Genomic DNA, 19,852 nt, shown 5'->3' with positions numbered 1-19,852 from the left:
TGCCAGGGGTGCTAGGTGGTGGGCTGCCAAGGGTGCTGTGCCAGGGGCACTGGGTGATGGACTGCTGCGGGTGCTGTGCCAGGGGTGCTAGGTGGGTGCTGTGCCCCTGCACAGCTGCACAGCGGGGTTTTGTAAGGCACCCTGAGAAGCCCCTGCCTGTGGCCCACACATGACTCTCACCGGCATGCTCAGCCTGACTTCCAGTGGCCATCCTGCTCCTGCCTGCAGAGCAGTGCCAAGCCTGTGCTATGCACACCTGAGAACAGGTGCTCAAACGTCCCGCAGTGTGAAGCCACATGAGGACTAATGCCGTGCTGCCTGCAGGAAGCAGCCAGCAGCCACGCTGCACACATAGCGCAGCACTCCAGGGCGGACAGAACCCTGAAATTGGGCCCTTGAGGAGGGCCGTCCTAGCTGGTTCCACAGAAAGGCGCTTCTGGGGCTGCTCTCCCTGCACCGCCTTGCTGCTGGAGGCAGGAAGCCAGGTCCTGGGTTCAGAGAAGAGAGTAAGCAAGAGGCATGATGTGAAGAAAGCTTCCTCCAGGTCCAGGAGGGCCACAGACGGTGGGCCTTGCATGTGTGAGGGCCGCAGGGACAAGCTGGGAGCTTGGAGTGCTTTGCATGCTTGTCACAACTATGGAAACAGAGGGGTGAGCTGAGGAATCGGGACTGGGAGGAAGGGGAGGACCCTGCTCCCCTGCTTGGCAGGACAGCGTGGAGCGTAGCCGGAAGTCGGGAGTGAGAGAAGAGGAGTGCAGGAAGCTGAGCCATGTGGGCTGCAGTCAGGGCTTCAGCAAAACTGAGTAAGATGAGAGCCACCTTGGCTTTGTCTAGAAGCCACTAGGTCAGGAGTAGCCTTGCCAAACCCATTTCCAAAGCGGCCAAGAGGCCTGGGTAGGAGGAAGTGGCTCAAGGTCACAACATTGTCGTGGAGAACTCAGCTCTGACGGGAAAGACTGGCAGGTGGTGAAAATGCTGAATGACAACAGAGTCAGCTGTGCTTTGTTGGCCACTGGGGGTATGATGGAGAGTCCTTTAAAAGGGTGAGTTGACCCACAGAGCCCTTGAGATGCAGGTTCCCTCCCATGCTGCCGCCCAGCAGGCCCAAAGCCCATGGCTCAGGAGAGACAGGGCTGGACAGCACGAAGCACCTGGGGCCCAGACCCCACATCCTGAGGTGGTCACATGCTGCTTGTTCTGCTGTAAGAAGCAACCACTAAGGCCTACATCCCAGCGTGTGGTGAGGGTTGGTAGGGCCGGGAGTGTGCACGTGGCCAGTGGTGACCTGAGGAGCCATCCCCTCCGCCATCTGCACAGGGCACCAAGCAATCGCCGCTGCCTTCTTCACCACTTTTGCTCATGTGACTTTTGTCTCTTTAGGAATCTACTGGCGGGCCCTGTTAGTCCGATGCTCCCTTGCTTGAAGAAGAGGCCGAGGCCACATCTGGAAATGACCACGGAGGTCTAGCAGGCACCATGGGCACCACCCGGGCCGCCTCCCAGGGGCACAGAGACAGTTTCCTGAAGATGCTGACGAGACTGCAGGTTCTCACCTTGGCTTTGTTTTCAAAGGGATTTTTACTCTGTTTAGGGGACCATAACTTCCAGAGGAAGGAGATTAAAATAGAAGGAGACCTTGTTCTGGGGGGCCTGTTCCCTATTAATGAGAAAGGAACTGGGACGGAGGAGTGTGGGCGAATCAACGAGGACCGAGGCATCCAGCGCCTGGAGGCCATGCTGTTTGCCATCGATGAGATCAACAAGGACAGCTACCTGCTGCCTGGGGTGAAGCTGGGCGTGCACATTCTGGACACATGCTCGAGGGACACCTACGCCCTGGAGCAGTCACTGGAGTTTGTCAGGGCGTCTCTGACCAAGGTGGACGAGGCTGAGTACATGTGTCCTGACGGCTCCTACGCCATCCAGGAAAACCTCCCTCTGCTCATTGCGGGCGTCATTGGCGGCTCCTACAGCAGCGTCTCCATCCAGGTAAGCATCACAGCTGCCGAGCAGGGGCACCAACCTGGCCTGTTGACTGCAGGGACAAGGGCAGAGGAAGCAGGTGAAGTTAACAATGCGAGACTTAGGGGATGGGGAGATGGCTCAGTGGAATAAGTGCTTCTCTGGCAAGCGCAAGGGCCTAAGTTCAATTCCCGGTTCTGCCAAAAAAAAAAAAAAAAGGTTAATAATGCGAGTCTTAGTCCTTCTGGGCATTTGAGGAGGCAGGGCTTTAGACAGAACCTCTTTCTACCAGTGGAAGTTGTCAAAGCTGTCGGACAGCTACTGCATTGATACAAACTGTCCCCACATCCAGTGGCTTGACAGAAGTACATAAGCGCCCATAAGTCTGAAGACATGGCAGCCTGAGCCATAGGAGGCTGGGTGTGGCTGTGTGGCTGTGCAGGGCTGTCTCCTTTCCTCCCTCTGCAGCCCAGGCCAGGCCAGCCCACTCTTCCTTCCCAGAGGGCAGCAGGGGGTAGGGCAGACTTACCTGCAGGCCCCTCTCCAGCTCTGCTCCCCTCCCCTCTGCTGGCACCCCATTAGCAAAAGTGACACGCCAGGTTAGGAAAAGCACACCCTGCCACAGAGTCCCAAGCCGCATATCCTGAGAGGAGGTGGCTGAAGGCCACCCTGCAGCAAACCCCAGGCAAGTGCAGGGTCCCTGAGCACACCAGTTCTCACTGAAGCATCATTTGCTCTGAGTCAGAACGTGAAGAGAATCTCAGAATGTAAGTCTCAAAACATGCACAGAAGCAGAGGTACTGCCTAAAGAAGAAGAAGAAGAAGAAGAAGAAGAAGAAGAAGAAGAAGAAGAAGAAGAAGAAGAAGAAGAAGAAGAATCCTCAGACACACGTGAGACCAGAGGAAAGCTGACTAGTGGCTCTTGATTTTCTTGGGGAAGAAGAAACACATCCTCCACATCCCTGCAATTCCCACTCACCAGCCAGAGCAGGTTAGGGCCGGAAAAGGACTGTGAAGTCCTCGGCACAACCTTCTCCATTCCCAAGAAGGCTGGTCCGTGCCAGCGCCTGCCAGCAGGCAGTGCAGGGGCTGGAGCAGGCGACCTCAGTGCTTCTGTGCGCCTCAGGCCTGTGTGCTACCCGAGGCTCAGTGTTTTCCTGCTGAGGGCACCAACGCTCATGATTGCCAGAGCCAAGCACTCTGGCCCCAAGCCAGTCTGTCGCCAGCACCCCAAGCCCCAAAGGAAGCAGCGTGGTGCCAGGCTGCCCCTGTGAGGCCCGCAGTCCTCGCTCTGGCTCTATTCGAATGGAAATCTCCTCTTTCTCCATCCCAGATTGGTGGCATTTAGAATCCCCTCTATGATTCTGTGCTGTTCTAAATGAGCACTTTCCAATTTCTTTCCTTCTTCAGCGCACAGTCATATTATGAGTAATTAGGATAATTGCTTTTTCATAAACACCCTTTGACTTCATTAGACAGATTGAAAATATTGCACATCTCAAAGCACATCATGTTCATTTTGTCACTAATTCTATACTCAGACCAGGAGAGATAAAATTTGCTATTTGAGAAGGAAGAATTGAAGACATGTATTGGCCACACTTCAGTAATAATTTCACCAACCGAGTGTCCGTCATCTCAGAATTATTCACGCTGCACCAGGTAAGGCCCTGGCCGGAGGCTGCTCTTGGGTGCGCATCTCTCCCAGGGCAGGAAGAGGTCCTCCAGAGTAGACGTGTCTAGCTTGCTATCCACAGGAGTTCACAGAGTGGCCCTAGCAACAGATGTTTTCATCAGATTGTGCCCTTTGGTACCACACTTACCTCAGAAGAGGTAGGGTCAGCCTAGGAGACAAACGCGGGCTTCCAGAGTACGGCTCTTGTTCCAAAGAAGAAGCTGCTTGTGCCCCGAGACACGGCTCTCCATGCTCTGCCCTGTTGGCCTCACACGCAGCTCTGAATGCAGCTGCGGCACTTACCCCCAGCGCGAGACAGAGACCCTGCCTCCGGTCAGGAGTGAGGGCATGGGCTTTGGCACTGGGACGGTCGGGGTACGAATTAAAACACCATTTACTAGTCAGCTACAAAATGAGAAAAATAAGATCTATTTCAAAAAGTTATGGAGGGACAATTTGAGAAAAATATTCCCTCACTAAAAAATGAACAAATTCAATAAAGGCTTCCTATTATGCCCCTAAAATTACAGGAAAAGTCAGCAGAAGAGCCCCACGCAGAGCCCACTTAGTGGCCTGTAGTAGCCCACGGTCTAACAACCACCACTGGTGCCTGCACTTGTCCCGCAGGTCCATCCTCTCCCGGGCCCCAGGGCCCAGGCGGTCCAGCCCGACACAGCCCTGAGGCTGGCTGCAGGGCCAGCTCTGCAGGAGACAGCGCCAACTGCTTCAGAGCACGAACTCATGGCTGGAGTCTACAAGAAGGAGGGAGGGCGCGTGGAGGAGCAGGAGGACACCAGCACAGTCACAGCAGATATTCACGGCAAGAGTGTGGGACAGCGAGGGAAGAGGGCCGCGCAGGGCGCCCCTCCCCCACAGCCCAGGTTCTCTGGCCCCTTGGCCTCTGCTTAGGCCACGTGCTCCAGGCAGCTGGGCGCTGGAGTGGCGTCGACACCACCACCGGGACGTCCAGGCACCTCCCAAGGACCGGAAGTGTCATAGCTGCAGAGAGGCCAGCAGGGGCGCGAGCAGAGTGAGGAGTCAGTCTGTCATCCTTTGCAAACACGCTGTCCTTTAATAATGATTTGTGAAAAGGTAGCCGTGCAGCCGCAGCAAGCAGCTCTCCAGGTGAATTTGAAAAGCTGTCTGAGTTTCCCTCTCATGTCTCCAGGGCATGAAGAGGGTCTTCCTAGGGGCTCTCCCCCTCACGCCCTGCCCCTCTGTGAGAGTCCGGGCCTCACATCTTAGTGCTGGGCAACCCTGCGGCCCCACGTAGCTAGCTCATAGTGCTGCATCCTGCCCCTGCTCTCCGTTCCTGCTTAGGTACTGGGACTGCACAGGAAGAGGGTGAAGCTGTAGAAAAAATAAGCCAGCACAAAACTGCCACACACTTTAGATCCCCTACCAGCCTCCAGTCACTGCTCCTCACAGGCGGGGGCAGAGTTCTCAGCAACATGGAGCCATCTAAGGATGTAGAGAGGGACGGTGCAAGTAGCCTCCTCGCGTGGCCAGGTCCGTGGTTCAGATGCTCTGAGTCTCCGCGGGGCCTGGCTTGGCTTCGGTCAGTGCTCCTGGGCTGGGCTCTGTTTCTCTTCCCCTTCTTTCCACTTCCGACTCCGCTCCCCTGCTGCCCCACTGCCTATGCAGGCAGCTTTGCAGAGGAAAGGGCTGGATTCCGAGTGCAGGGAAAATTCTCTGACTTGCTGGGAGAGCTGGGTCACCGTGGACGAAGACCTGGGTTCCCCGGTCCTCCCAGCTCTGGCCAAGGGCAGCAAGCCCCTCTGTCATGCCCGCATGAAGCAACAATCTTGATTTCTCAATTCGGAAGCAGCGAGCGCGAGCGTCGGAATCCCTCTGCATCCGCACGTGGGCGTGGGGGCCTCTGCGCCCTCTGGTGGATGCATCTTTTCAGAGCATGTTTAAGACACTGTCCAGACCTGCTCTACACAAACCACTCAGCTCGGGGAAAACCGAGTTTCTTCCAAGGAGACTCAGGCTCGTTGCTTCCAGCTGGACAACTGTCCTCACAGTACTCGGGACTGGGTTAGAGCACAGTGTGCCGGTGCTTCTCAAACAGGTGGTCCTCAGCTCCTGGTCACAGGTGCTCCTGACTCTTTGCAAAGGAGTTTTGCAACCAGCTCTTTCCTAAAGGAAGCAAATTTTAGCTGGGACCTCAGTGAACTCTTTGTCTCTGAGCGCTGGAGCAGCCTCAGCAACACGCGGGGCCTGTGGTGAGAGGGCCTCGGACAGTCCAGCCGGTGCGCTGCCGATGCTCGCCTGGGAGGGATCGTCCCCTTCTGCCTCACACCTGGTATGGTGAGATGCTTCCTCGGGATTTCTAGCCCTTCCACACCCCAGGAATTCCCCAGGGGATGGGCATCACTGATGTGGCCTTCACGGCATGGATCTCGGCCTTCACACCACAAACCCAAGAAGCTCCCTGCTTATCACGCGCTCTGGGAGGCTGAGGCGGGAGGATTGCAACTTCAGGCCTAACTTGGGCAACTTAGTACTTAAAAAGTCCCTATCTCAAAAGGAAAAATAGGAACAGGCTGGGGGTAGGATAGGATAGGTCAGGATGAAGGCCCTGGGTTCAACACCCAGTATCAAAAAATAAAATAAAACTCACAAAACAAACACCATTTAATGCTTGGTAGTTAGCAAGCATTTCTCTATGGAGAAAGGGGGGGGGAGGTGTGTGTGAAGACACCACTTACTACGCACCTCCCGCCCCGCTCCACAGCCAATGGACCACTGCCGGCCTGCCTGTTAGGGGCTGCCTTCTTCACCCAAGCCCTAGCGACCCTGGACAGGACAGCACATGAATTTCCAGTCTTAAGCAGAATTAAGAAATAATGCAAGGAGGAGAAGGGTACAAGAAGTTCAGCGCAAGCTGTCTGCTGGTGCCCAGCAGACGGCAGTGTCAGGCCTCACACCTGCTCTGTGTGCAGACTCTGGACAGTTTCCCCGATCCCGGCAGCCTGGAGGCCGTAGCTAGGAGCCCCTGCTAGCAGCAGCCTGGCCCCTCCCACCGGCCGGCAGCAGCCCCCGCCGAGGCCCGTGGAAGCATCTCCAGCCACCACCAGGCTGCGGATCAGTCTGCCTGTCGGCCCCCTCCCGGGGAGCCGCTGCTGCCCCAGAGCAAGGTGAATCCAGGGCCAGTGTGAGGAAGTGTCCCGAAGAGTCCTTCCAGGGGAAACTGCCTGGGGCTGCGGCAGGGCAGGAAGAAGTCCTCTGCCACCAGTCACTCAGGCAGAGTGGCCTTCTGTGGAGGCGCCAACGCACCATGCGAGTGTTCAAACCAGGTGGCATTTAAGGGCGCTGCTTCATTTTATATCTACACAAAATGTCTCATTGTGGGTCCTGTGGTTGGAAGGAGGGTATCTGACACAGGATGCAAAATGAATAACTGGTGCTGTCCCACCAGGGTCATTTAGAGTAGAAGTCCAGCCAATGGCTTCTTAACTTGACCGTGAATATTTTATAAATTTGGTGAATTGAGCATCTCAATTACCTGTATATTACAACTAGAGTACACAAAAAATCATTCTCATCAGAAAATTTGCTTTTATTAAGCACATGTATTTTAGCGATACCTGTTGTAGTCTCAGTGACATGGAGCAGAGAGATTGTAAAATAGAATTTTAAAATAGCAAAGCGCTGCACAAGCCCCCCAGGTGGACATGAGCTGTGGGAAGATAGCAACAAAGCCAGGGACCTGGGCGTGCACCAACACCACAGGAACCAGAGCTCAGGGACCCAGACAGAGAGGGCCGAGAGGGGTGGAGTTGAGTCTGTGACCCCCACCCCGCCCCCAGCCCCAGCCCAGTCTCCCGAAAGCTGCTTTCTAGTAGTCCGCAGAGCTATGTCTGCGCAGACGTTCATCTGAAAGACAGAGCTCCCCACATCTGGAGCGCGTCCCACCTGCCACCCCCACCCCCGTGCCGTTCACGTGAGCCCCAGCCCACGCTGAGGAGCTTTCCGGGGCCCAGGCCCCTCGCTCAGTTCTAGGCCAGACTGCCCTGGCGCTCTGCTCCCCGCATATCCCAACAACCATATCGGTGCGTGTTGCTCATGCCCCGACTAAAGCATCTGCCCGGCAGGGAGTAACAGAGGACCAGCGAGGGAGGGGCCGCGCTCTCCCCGCCAGTGTCTACGAAGGCACCGAGGGCAGTGCCATCTGGGGGCTGCTGGGTGGGGCTCAGTCTGCGCCTCCAGGGCAGGCGCCAGGCTCAGCACGCGGTCAGGGAGCGGTGGGCGCCGCCCCAGCGACCTGCCCGGGCCCTCTGCTCCCCACGGTGACGCTTGTGCGGAGCTCACAGAAAGGGCAGAAACAGCCCTGACCTGGGACAGCTGAGCACCCGCTGCGCGTCACGTGCTGATTTCCCCAAAGGTCTCCGCAGTAGCTCAGTGAGTTCAGTGCGGCAGCCCTGAGGGCACAGCGGGGACAAGTGAGGGTCACACATTCTCAGTGCCTTCCCTGAAGCTGTCAGACTCTGGGTGCAGACCAGGTGCTCTGCCCTCCTTGCCTCTTTCCTTGGGTCTAAGCTGGAGAAACAAGAAAGCCCCTCTTTCCGGTGACCAGGGAATTCCTGGAGAAACAACAAAGATGAGCCCACAGGAGAGACTCTCCACGCCTCAGTAGCTGCCCCTGTACGCTCCTGTTTTGATTCTTTTAGCATCTTCAGCCAAAAGGAACAGCCTGAGGTGGAGCCCACCGAGGTTAGGCACCAAGTTCAAGCTTCTGTCTGTGGAAGCCGCAGAGTCACAGGAGCAGCGTGCTTGCTTCTCACGTGGCGGCGGCTGGGCTGCATGGCCCCTTACTCAAGGGCCAGTTCAGAAAGCATCTGTTATTTACTTTCCTCCATTCTAAAGCAATCTCACAGAGATGGGTGCTTTGAAACCTCGCTCAGCTGCACCCGCTTTGCCTCCCGTGAGAGGTGCTCGAGGACTGGCCCCAGGGTGGGAGGCACTGGCAGGCAGCAGCAATTAAAATGCCCTGCTAACTTCTCCTCACGGACATCCTCCGAGGTAATTAGCCAAGATACACTACTTTTCCCTTGCTTTGGGGTTAATTTGCTCCTTAATTAATTCCCCTTCTGTCATGTGTTTATTTGGAAACTTCTCCGGTGAAAGACGTGAGGCCGCCATGGGGAGTACAGTACACAGGGCGGTGGACGCCTGTGGCTGGGAACAGGCCGCGCTGCAGCTCACACATGCACGATCAAGGTCATGCGTGGCAAGGAAGGAACACAGAAACCCCAAGAGCTCAGCCCGGGCTCGTGGTCACAGGCTGGTAGACTAAAGGCTAGACGGCCTCTGGCAGATCCAGTTCTGCTGGAAGGACGCAGCTCCTGCCCAAGTGGTCGCTGAGTATGTGCCTCTGACGTGAGTGCCTGGTCCAGGCGCCTGTGGAAGGACAGCTCTCAGATGTTCAGGGCGCTGAGCCACGTGGAAGGACAGCTCTCAGATGTTCAGGGCGCTGAGCCCACTGCCTTCACGTAGCAAAAGTGCTTCTACTGATGTACAAAATGCTGCAGCTGAAAACGCAGAGCATTTTTCCAATTAGTAGACTTTGGGGATTTAAGCATAGTGTTCCCAGAACACCTGCAGCTAAGCTCTAAACAGCATATCTCCAAGCAGTGTGTCAGTCGGGTTTCCAACACCAGCGATGTGCTATTTCTGACACCAGCACCTGCTGTCTTTCGGGAAGGCCTCTCTGGAAGTGGCGAAGTCTTGCTTCTTTGCAGCCCTGTGACACCACATCCCACTGAGGTGACAGTCGCACAGGGTAAAGGCAGGAGCAGCAGCACCTTCCAAACCCACTCAGAATGAAGCCCAAATCCTTGCTGAGAGGCCAGAACGGCAAGGCATCCTGAGCGCTGCCACCCCTCATAGGGCGGGCTTCGGGGGCCTCCCACTGTGCCCCGCCCTGGCAGGGGCCACTGCGTTCAAGGTGAGGCTTTGCCAGCCACAAACCCAGCAGGCAGCCTCTCCCTACAGACACCTGCGCAGTGGACACATGACCTGCAGCTGTGTGGACGTTGCCCGTCCGAGGTAGCTGGTTTGTACGAAATGCACAGAAACGCAACAATAACGCAGCCTAGCATCACATGGGAAGCTTTGGTGCTGCCAAGGGCTACCTGAGGACTCTCAGCTCTTTCCACACTTTAAGAAAGCTGCGAGCTATCTTTTCTGTGGTGCTTTCATGAACTTAGAAGTTCTTTGGCCTTTCTACAATTTCCAACGGCTATTCTAACTCACACTCCCTTCAGCAAACAATTTAAGGTAAGCTGGAATGACAAATTAAAACATAAGGACTTGGGTGATTATTATCATTCAAATACAACAGTTTCAACCTCAATCAGAGATTTTCCTCAAAATCTCTGATCTGGACAGTCCTATTGTTGCTTTTTGCTGTTTGGGACCCACAGTCCACCCCAGAATGGCTGTCTGTGGACTTCACAGTCTCTTCCCAGCTCTCTTTTCGACTAGGTCATCCACTGGAGACTTTTTCAAAACATTATTTTGGTCATGTCACTACCTTACTTAAAAATTTTAATGGCTTGTATCTCTAAAAGAATAGGGGCAGGGGAGATGGCACAGTGGAATAAGTGCTTGCCTGGCAAGTGCAAAGAATAAAGGTGCACAGCTGACAGCTGCACAGAGAACCGGGGCAGTCGACCCAGCCCCACCCTCCGGCCTGTGGCTGGTAACTTCTCAGAGGAGCTCAGTGCTGACGCCACTGAGGTACCTGACACTGTGGAAGGGCTTGCACACTGCCCCGTGTGTGTGCCTTTTCCTGCCTAACCACCTTTTCCTTCTCTGTGTGGCAACCTCACCTGCTTCCTTGAGATCATACCTTGCCCGTCGCTCAGCTGCTCCTTCCCTGAGCTGGTAACCGCTCAGATACACGCCTCTCAGAGCGTTCCGCTTTGCTCTGCTCATCGTCTCTTGGAAGACTGTGGCTCCTGCAGGACAGGGAAGCCACACTGCTGCTCCTGGGAAGCCTACGATGTAGACAAATGCTGTGCACCATGGTATGCACTGAAGTTTGCGTTCACGCTGAGGTAGACGACACACTGAGGTAGACACACTGAGGTAGACGAGGTACAGCATCTCCACCCTTTCTGAGCATTTGCTGCACAAGTTCCAGCCAGCGAGCCACAGCTTCCCCTGCACTAGCACTGTAACCTGAACTTGTTTCCTGTGACTCCTTTTCTATGAAAGAAAACAATGAAGTTTAGGAGTAAGCTTGGCTGGCTGAGGTCACACAGCTGGTGACGCAAGGACCCGGGTTTGCAGTGCAGCAGGACAGAGCCTCACCTTGCTTCCCAGAGGCTCTGCCGAGGTGACAGACAGCACTCCTCTCTGCCACAAACAGCACCAGGCACATGCCCCTGCCCTCCGGGACTGCAGGGCCGTATTGAGCCACAACTAAAGGAAACTTGAGGCGGCAGCCTCTGCTCCCCTTGCTTTTCTATCTTTTGCTTATCAGCCAGCAAGGGCAGGGAGGCTTTTCATTGATATCTTTGACATATTTTGTTGTACAAGTGACTTCAGAGACATTGAAAAGTATAGACTAGTTTAATTGTGACTCTGTTAAATCCTCAAAAGACATTGTCAAAATCTAGATCAAAGGTGCTGAGGGGTATGTCTGACAAATCCTGTGCCGTCGGGTCGTTCTGAAGTCAGGCTTGCTGGTGCACCTGGCCAGAACAGGACAGAACAGGGCAGAGGGCTTCCAACACCACTGTTAAGTGTCTGGGACCAAACCAGTTCAGGTCCATGACAGCTCTTAAAACTGAAATCCCTGCCGTGCTGGTCCCACTCCTGGGGCACACTGAGATGGCGATTGAGATTGGGCATGGTGGCACGTGCCTGTAATCCCAGTTCTTGGCAGGCTGTAAACAAGAGGATCACTACGAGTCTGATCTAGTAGTGAGACCCTGAACACCCTGTAGACACTTCCAAAAAAGAAAACAGATTTATGCAGAAAAGGCAGACACAAAGAGCAACTGAACACTGATTCACTGGGCAAGTGTCCCCTTGTTGTCTCTTGCCTGAGTACTGAAGGAGGGAGTGCTACCTCTGAGACCACATCTCTCAGTCAGAGCAAGACAGACACTGCTGCGTGGCAGTGAATCACCACAGAGGAAGCCTGCCACGTCTCGCCGTGCCTGTCTTCAGAAACCACGTGGCTCAAGGAGTCTTTCTGGCCTGCATGTCAACTCAAGCTCAGTGATAAGCTCCAAGAACCCAAAGTAGATGCCCTACTATCCACCATGTCCTCGCTTTCATACGAAGAGAATGAGAGGGTGGGCTGAGCTGCACACCACAGGTGCTGAGTGCAGCGATTTCAGGAGAGACTCGGGGCAGAAGTCAGGATAGCTCTGAGCCAGTTTTGGTCTCTGCCATGATGCAGGAGTTCTGGGAACGGTGGTGCAACAGCCCTGGGACTGTGCTGCTGAGTGGGGTGGTGACATAGACCTCAGAGCTGCTGTCCCCTGGACCCGTGGCATGCAATGTTTGCAGATTACACTGAGCTGGGCTCATTGGCACCTGCTGTTGGCTGCTATATGACTTCCTAAATCAAGATCAACATGCCCTCCAGTCAACTGTCTCCATGGAATGTGTTTCCAGAGTGCTGCAGACAGTATAGCTCTGAAAAAGGAAAGAAAAAGGTAAAAGCAGATGAGTGATACTTCCTGCAGTAACAACCTGATTGCACCCTTTATGGGCAGATCACTCACGTGACGAGAGCAGCTTGAGTTTCTCAGGCAGCTTCTTGGCTGTCTTCATCTCCAGCTCCTCTTTAAAATGCAAGCCAGTCTGGGGTTCACGCAGCTTCTGGGTCCCTTGGTCTTGCGGGAGGACACCAGTTCCCTCCCGTCACAACCTGCAGTTTTCACTTAATAATAAGGCAGAAGGGGGAGCAAAAGGTTGCACTCTATGCCCCCCAGGCCAGAGGTAAACACTTAATAAAAGAAGGAACCACACACTCAGCACTGCATGGCAGCAGACGAGCAAGGAGTAGCCACCAGGGTGTGAGTGGAGCTCAGATGGCAAAGGCAGCCACAGAGGGGACAGCAAATCTCCACTCTCCGGGGCAGCAGCATGGGCTCCTTCGCCAAACGTATGGATCTGGGCTCTGCGATGAGCGCTTTCCTGGCAGTAAGCATTCAGAGACTCTTCGGCATCTGGAGGGGCTGCAGCTAAGCAGAGGCCACAGAATAGCCAGGCGCTGTTGTTCTCCTCAGTGTACTGCACAGGCTCGGAGGCCAGAAACAGCAAAGTCCTCGAAAAAAAAACTAGAGCAGGAAATCACGGAGTCACTTTAGTGGGAATAATTTAAGCTGCACTCGAAATGCAGAGTCCTTTGTTTCTTACTGAAAAAAATATATGTGGCATTGTGTTAGCAAGAAGATATGAAGTTCGTGTCTGAAACAGGCACATCACAGGGTCCTGAGTAGGAAGAGCGATGACAGGTGAGGGCGTGCACACAGAGGACTCTGAATTCTGCACTGACACTCTCTCGTTCACGGGACAAGAAGCAGAGCAGACTGCCTGAGGTCCTTCCCAGAGCTCATAGCCCTGGTCTCATGATCAAAGAATGGTTGGAATAAAGTGTGGCTCTTGCAGTCCTAAGGGGAAGAGTCCCTTCTCTGCCACAGATTGTCAAGAGGAGCAAAACCCTCACAGAAGTTTGTGCATAACTCGTAACTCTTATCGGCAGCAAGTGGGCTGAGCACCTGTGGCGGCACCACTCCACAGCTGGCTGTCACGTGGGAAGCACACACTTTTATACTTTCCAGAGCAACAGTGACAAGGGAGCAGGAGGTGTGAGCTCTGGCTGCTCCTTACTTATGTACCTGGCAGAGGATGCATCTGCCTCCGGAGAAAGCCTGCCTGACCAGCACCCCTGCTGTCAGTCCACTTGGTGAACACTGTCTCAGCTGTCTGTCTGCTTGAACCCTGCTTTGGGGTATGAGGTGTGAGGACCAAAACTTCATAATAAGGCCCTTGGTTTGCTTTCCTCAGAACAAAAGGCCATTTCCAGCCTTATGGGAACCAGTGGCTGTAAAAGCCAGCTCCAGCTGATACCATTTTGGCTTCCTTTTGTACACTGCTAGCTTATATGGAGATAATTTGGAGAAATTGGTTTCGGTGGTAGGAAAGCATTGGCTGAAGATTCCCAGAAGTCCCTGCCCACTCCTTGCCTTACCTGTAATCTCCCTTGGGTGAAAAGTTGAGTAGGACTCTGAAGAATCCCCAAGGCACAGCAGGGCCAGGCAGTGCCCCCCCGTTGCCTGCTGGTTGCTTTCCACTTCCCCACAGAAATTTTCCTGTGGCTGGAAAGTCTTCCTGCTAGAGGAGAAAGCTGACCATTCCTTCCTCAACTCGTTCAGCTAGCGAACACTGGAGAACAGCTCTGCTCTTTGAGAGGCGCTGACGGCACAGCCTGAATGTCCTGCCCCTGCGAGTCCTCATGACAGTGGAACAACTAGTGACTAATGTAGCACTTGCCACACCCTTCAGTGAGGAGAGATGAAAGAGACTCAGCGACTGCGCCTGCCACTCAGCCTGAAGAAAGCTTCAAGGAAGACTGCTCAGAGAAGGGGGCCCATGGGCAGGGCGGCTGAGCAGGCAAGGGGAGAGGCACGTAGGAGGAGGGGCACAGTGCACAGAGGCATGTGGGCTCGGGGTGGAATCCGCTGGAGAAGCTTCGTAGAGTTCTGGCAGGCAGGAGGATGTTGGGCACATGTGGCAGGTGCTCACCAGTACATGTGGCTTGTGGGACAATTCCTGCAGGGCAGGCCCATCCTCAGTTTATTGGCTCACAACTATACACTTGAAGGAAACAGGAATGCCAGTGTAGACCATGCATCTCCTGGAAAATGCAGGAAGACCTGGCTCATCATCTGAGTTCATGTTTTCTAGAGTCAGAAAACTCAGTACATCTGGGACAGCTAGGCTGCAATGCAAACATGGAAATTCCTGCTCCTGGGTAAACAGCCAAGCCAGCAAGAGAAGAGACAACCCACAGTGTGTGAGCACCAAACATGAAACAACAGTGCCCGCCGCGCGTGCAGAGGGAGACGCGTCCCTCGCCTGCACACAGCCCTCCAGGCCCTCCAACAGGCTCTGCCAACAGGCCATTGTTTCTCACGCAAATCGGGAGGCCAAGACTGATGGGAAGAGAGTCACACTCATCCCTCCGCTGGAAATTTCCCGGTAGAATCAAATAACTGCCACAGTCTCCAGAGGTCAGCCGGCAATGACCGGGGCTTAGGGAGCCAGCACAGTGCAGCCTGACAAATGAAAAAGGCAACCTGGATAACTGGAATGATTGCTCAGGATCTCAAAAAAGGAGTGCCTGGCCTCAGGGACGAAGGCAGACCACCCACGGTAACTTCAGACATCACTGCTGCGTCCCAGTGAGAAGAAGCAGGCCTGGCCTGAGCTGCAGGCTGGGCTAGCTAAGGAGAGGAAAGTGCAGAGTGGTGGCCCTAGCCCTGGATCGACCCTGCACACGCGAGAGCACTCCAGGAAGACCCTGGGGACACACCCATCTGCACAACAGGACAGTGGCAGCTTCTGCCTCAGAAGGTTTTCTGGAAGAGTAAGGCAGATCCTGCCTCTGCAGCAGCAGGAACAGGGAACAAAACACCAGGGGTCTTTAAAAGCCCTCCCAGAAAGGGTGGCCCCAAAACAGGAACTTAGGGAGTGGGCAGAGGGAAGAACTCTTCTCTGCCCGCTTTTGAGGAATTCTGAGTGGACTCCAGAGTGAACGCCACCCCCGCCTCACTGCCCTTCACTTCTTGGTTTCGGCTCCGCACTGAACCCAGCTCTCAACTGCGTACCTCCCTTTTCCGTCCCTTCTCGCTTCTCCATCTGTGCCAGTGTGTCTTACTCCAGAGCTCACTTCTCATTCTGCATATTCCTTCCTGCTTCCCTATGGAGACTTGCTCTGGAGGAAGCAAAAGACTGGGTTCTGCTCGGCTTCTCTGCCTTTTGGTTGCATAAACTTGGGAAAATGACTTCACCTTCTGCGTGTCTGTTTCCTCAGCTATGAACCAAATGGCTTAGACAATTTTTACCCTTCCTTCTAGCTGTCAAATGCATGGTTTACTTAGACCTTTTCAACAGTACCTATAAAAAATTAAACCTCACTTAACCACATTACACAGATTTCCTTTAAAGCTGATCTTGGAATATATTTTAAATATAATTTTTTCATCCAACTCCTCTCAGCTCCTTTGCTGCAAGGGTCCAAGTGCCATCACTGGGCTTGCTGAAGCCACGATACCCCAACATGTTCTGGTGGCTCAGCTGATGTGAGCAGATGTTCCTCCTGGGAGACGCACACTTACTGGGCCCACACCACCCTTAAAAGTGACCGGGCTTGCTTCTTTCTTTAGTTGCACTTGCCTTACGCGCAGTTTACAATCATCTTGGGGAGTGAGTATATGTATGTACTACAGCTTGTTTTTCCTAATCCTCTTACTCCTTCCCCTCTCCCTCCACTTCTAAATCTCCTTTCCTCGTTTTCATTGTTGTTGGTGTTACCAATCTTATGTTTACGGCACAGAATATTTAAAGTCATTGAGGTAATGTGGTTCCTGTACATAGAGTCTTTATTATTGCCTTCCCTCCCATCCTCTCACCCACATCCTTTTGTTTTGTTTTGTTTTTCTTTATTTTAGGGAAGGATCTACAGGGTGTTCAGGGTCTCACTACTAGACCAGACTCGCAGTGACCTGCCTGTTTACAGCCTCCCAAGAGTTGGGATTACAGGCACGTGCCACCACGTCCAGTCTCAATTGCCATCTCAGTGCACCCCGGGGGCGGGGCTGGCACAGCAAGCCCAGGGATCAAACCCCCAGCCCCTGCGCCTGCTTGCAGGTGCTTTAATCTGCAGAGCTATTTGGCTGGCCTTCACCCACATCCTTTTGGACTGCTCCCAGTTTATAGTACCTGGGCCCTGTCTCCCTCTAGCCACACTTCATTGTGCCCTTCTTATCACTTTGCCTCACTCAACTGAGACATGCCATGTGGTGTGGAAGCTGGTGTGTCTGGCTTATTCACTAACATATCTTCCAGGTGCATCCATTTTCCTCCAAATGTCTCACCATTTGTCCCACTTTACAACCAAGTAGCATTCCATTACATATGGGCAGTACACTTTCTTTACCCAGCCATCTGGTGATGGGTACACAGACTGCTCTCAGGGTTTCGCTGCTGTGAAACATGCTGCTGTACACATGGGTAGCCATGTGTCACTGAGGCATGCTGTCATCAGCTCTTTGGGAAGGTACCTAGAGGCACAGCTGTGTCGCGTGGAATTTCTAGTTTTAGTTCCTGAGTAATCTACCTCCTGATTTCCATAGTGTTTGCACCAGCTCACACACCCACCAACAGTGTGGGAGAGCTCCTTTTTCTGTGTGCCTCACCAGCATTTGTTATTTTTTGATAGCTGGACACTTGCCATACTTGCATTTCTTTAATGGCCAGGCATGTTGAACATCCTTTCATGTGTTTGTTGGCCATTTGCATTTCTTCCTCTGAGAAGTGTTTGTTCATTTCACTTGTCCATTTCTGAATTAGGTCTTTTGTTTTAGGCAGTCTCATTTTTTGAATTCTTTATATATTCTAGATATTAGCCCTCTGTCTCAAGAACAGCTAGAAAAAAGGTTTTTCCCATGCTTTAGATTGATTTTTGTGTATTGATTTTGGATCCTGGTACATTATTAAAGTTGATCATTAAGTCTAAGAGTTGTTGGTGGAATTCTTAGGGTCTTCTACATAGATCATTGTGTCATCTTCAAATAATGATAATTTGAGTTCTTCCTTTCCTATACATATTCATTTTTTTCTCTCTTGCCTGATGGTTCTAGCTAATGTTTCAAGTACTGTGCTGACTAAAGGTAGTGATTGTGCACATCTCTATCTTATTCGTGATTTTAGAGGGAATGCTTTTTTTCAGTTTTCCTTCATATAAAATGATATTGCCTGTTTTTTGTCATAGTAGCTCTTATCAAACTCAGATATGGCCCTTCTATACCTGTTTTCTTCAAGATTTTTGTCATGAAGGCATGTTGGATATTGTCAAAAGCCTTTTCTGCATCTATTGACATGGCAGGTGTTTTTTTTACCTTGTTTCTATTTTGTGATGTACTGTATTTATTGATTCATGTATGTTGAACCATTCTTGCATCTCCGGAATGAAACCTACTTGGTCATGAAGTTTTTAGGAACTGCATTCTATTTGTTGATATCTGACTGAGGATTTTCACATTATGTTCATCAAAGAGATTGGCCTGTAATTTTCTTTTATAGTTGGGTCTTCATCTGATTTGGGAATCAGAGTGATATTGACCTCTGCAAATGAATTTGGAAGTACTCCATCTCTTCTGGTTTCTTTCAAGAGTGTAAGTATGACACTCACAGGCTATACAACATCCTTAAAGATTTTGTGTAATTCAGCAGGGAACCCATCAGTCCTGGGCTTTTCTTAGTTGGTACATTCTTTAATACTATCTGAATTTCATTGCTTGTTATTAGGTTGTTTATTGCTTGTTATTTTTGTGTCTTTTAAATTAGCTTTTATAATTTGCAAGACCCTAGGAATTTGTCCATTTCTTCAAAATTTTCCAGTTTATTGGGATACAATTTTTCATAGTAGTTACTGGCTTCTGGATTTTGGTGGTGTCATAGCCATTACATCGTTTTTGTTTCTAATTCCATTGATGTGAGTCTTTTCTTTCTCTTGCTAAATTTGTCTAAAGGTTTACTTATTATTCTTTGGAAAACCAGCTCTTCAATTCATTGATCTTTATATTGTTTTTTCAACCTCGACTTCAATGATTTCCGCTCTGCTCTTCCCGACTTCCCTTCTCACTTTTGCTTTTCAAGTATCTTAAAAGTTCTTCAAAAGTTTATTTATTCCAGCTTGCTCTGCTTCTAATGAAAGCACACCTGCTTCACTTCTGGATGCTCAAGTGTTATTAGAGAACTGCTAGAAAATTCCCAAAACGCATCGCTCCTGATTTCCTGGATTTGCCCTGCTCCCCCCTTTCCAACTTCAAACCGTTCTTCCATCCTTGTCATCTAAAGATTATTGACAGTGGCTCCCTAATTCAATCTGCAAATTACTCCAGGATGCAGTGCTACCGGCAAGCAGTGTGATTCGAGCCTGTCCTTTGTGGAGGCTCCTGACTCTGCTGGGAAATGCTCCTCTTTTCACGTCGCTTGCATTAGCGTTTCGGTGCTAGATCGCACCCGTAAGAGGAAAGGGAGGGAAAGGAGGGCCTGAGCAGAATTTTGCTTTCATGGCCCATTTCTTCTATCAATTCCTCTTCTGAAACACAAGTATGAAGTAAAACAATAACCAAAAAAGCAATCTCGCCTCTCTCCACACCCCGGCGAGGCTCCGGCCCTCGCGGGTCGCGCTGGTCTTGCGTGCACGCGCAGCGGTCGCGCACCGGTGGGGCCTACGCCTCGGCGCTCGCTCTGCGCCCCCGACACCAGCGCAGCCCAACAGCCCAGAGTGGCTTGTGGAGCCTCGGTCCTGAGTCTATTCTGTATTCTAGGGTTATTTCTCCTCCCTTTGCCATTATTCCTGTCTCTCCTAAAGTCTATTCCTTTTTAGAATCTGTATCTATGTAGAGCATCTCTCTACTTTTAAAGCTATTTAAGAGAAAACATCTATAACTAGCTTGTTTTGCCTTCCTCCACTCCTACTAATAATAACATTATTGTGTAACTTCCTTCCAAACTTGCACATTACTTCCACATCCTAAAATGATCCTTCCTTTATTATATTCAAGATGAGGTCCAGTGTAGGAGTTTCCGTTATTGCTTCATGCTTTCTCAGGGAAACCATCTGGCAAGAAAGTTTCAACAGCCCAACGTTTAGAGAAATGAAACGGGAGCACTGGCTCACAGCTCCGTGGACATCCCAGCTTTGTTTTAACTTTACATGAAGCAGGAAGCACCCACCAGCAGCACCTGGGCAGCCAAGGACGGGAACTGCACAGCACTGCTCCCTTTCCTTCCCCACCTGCTGCCCAGTGTCGTCCCGCGCCCTTCCCCACCTGCTGCCCACGTCGTCCCGCGCCCTTCCCCACCTGCTGCCCACGTCGTCCCGCGCCCTTCCCCACCTGCTGCCCATGTCGTCCCACGCCCTTCTCCACCTGCTGCCCAGCGTCCTCCCGT

The 19,852-nt window shown here is 52.3% G+C and overlaps 1 protein-coding gene across 1 annotated transcript in view; it reads left to right on the top strand.

Annotated features, from left to right (window-relative positions):
• Positions 1-1,527: 1,527 nt before the first annotated feature.
• The window catches only part of Grm3 (glutamate metabotropic receptor 3), a 72,993-nt gene continuing 54,668 nt past the window's right edge, over positions 1,528-19,852 (top strand). Inside the window, exon 1 of the mRNA XM_004633580.1 lies at positions 1,528-1,989. Coding sequence (XP_004633637.1) covers positions 1,528-1,989 — 462 coding nt within the window. The remainder of the gene's footprint in view (positions 1,990-19,852) is intronic.

The sequence above is a fragment of the Octodon degus genome, unplaced genomic scaffold, assembly GCF_000260255.1.
Source record: "Octodon degus isolate 3935 unplaced genomic scaffold, OctDeg1.0 scaffold00056, whole genome shotgun sequence".
Lineage (NCBI taxonomy): Eukaryota > Metazoa > Chordata > Mammalia > Rodentia > Octodontidae > Octodon > Octodon degus.
This window is presented reverse-complemented; position numbering and strand designations above follow the sequence as displayed.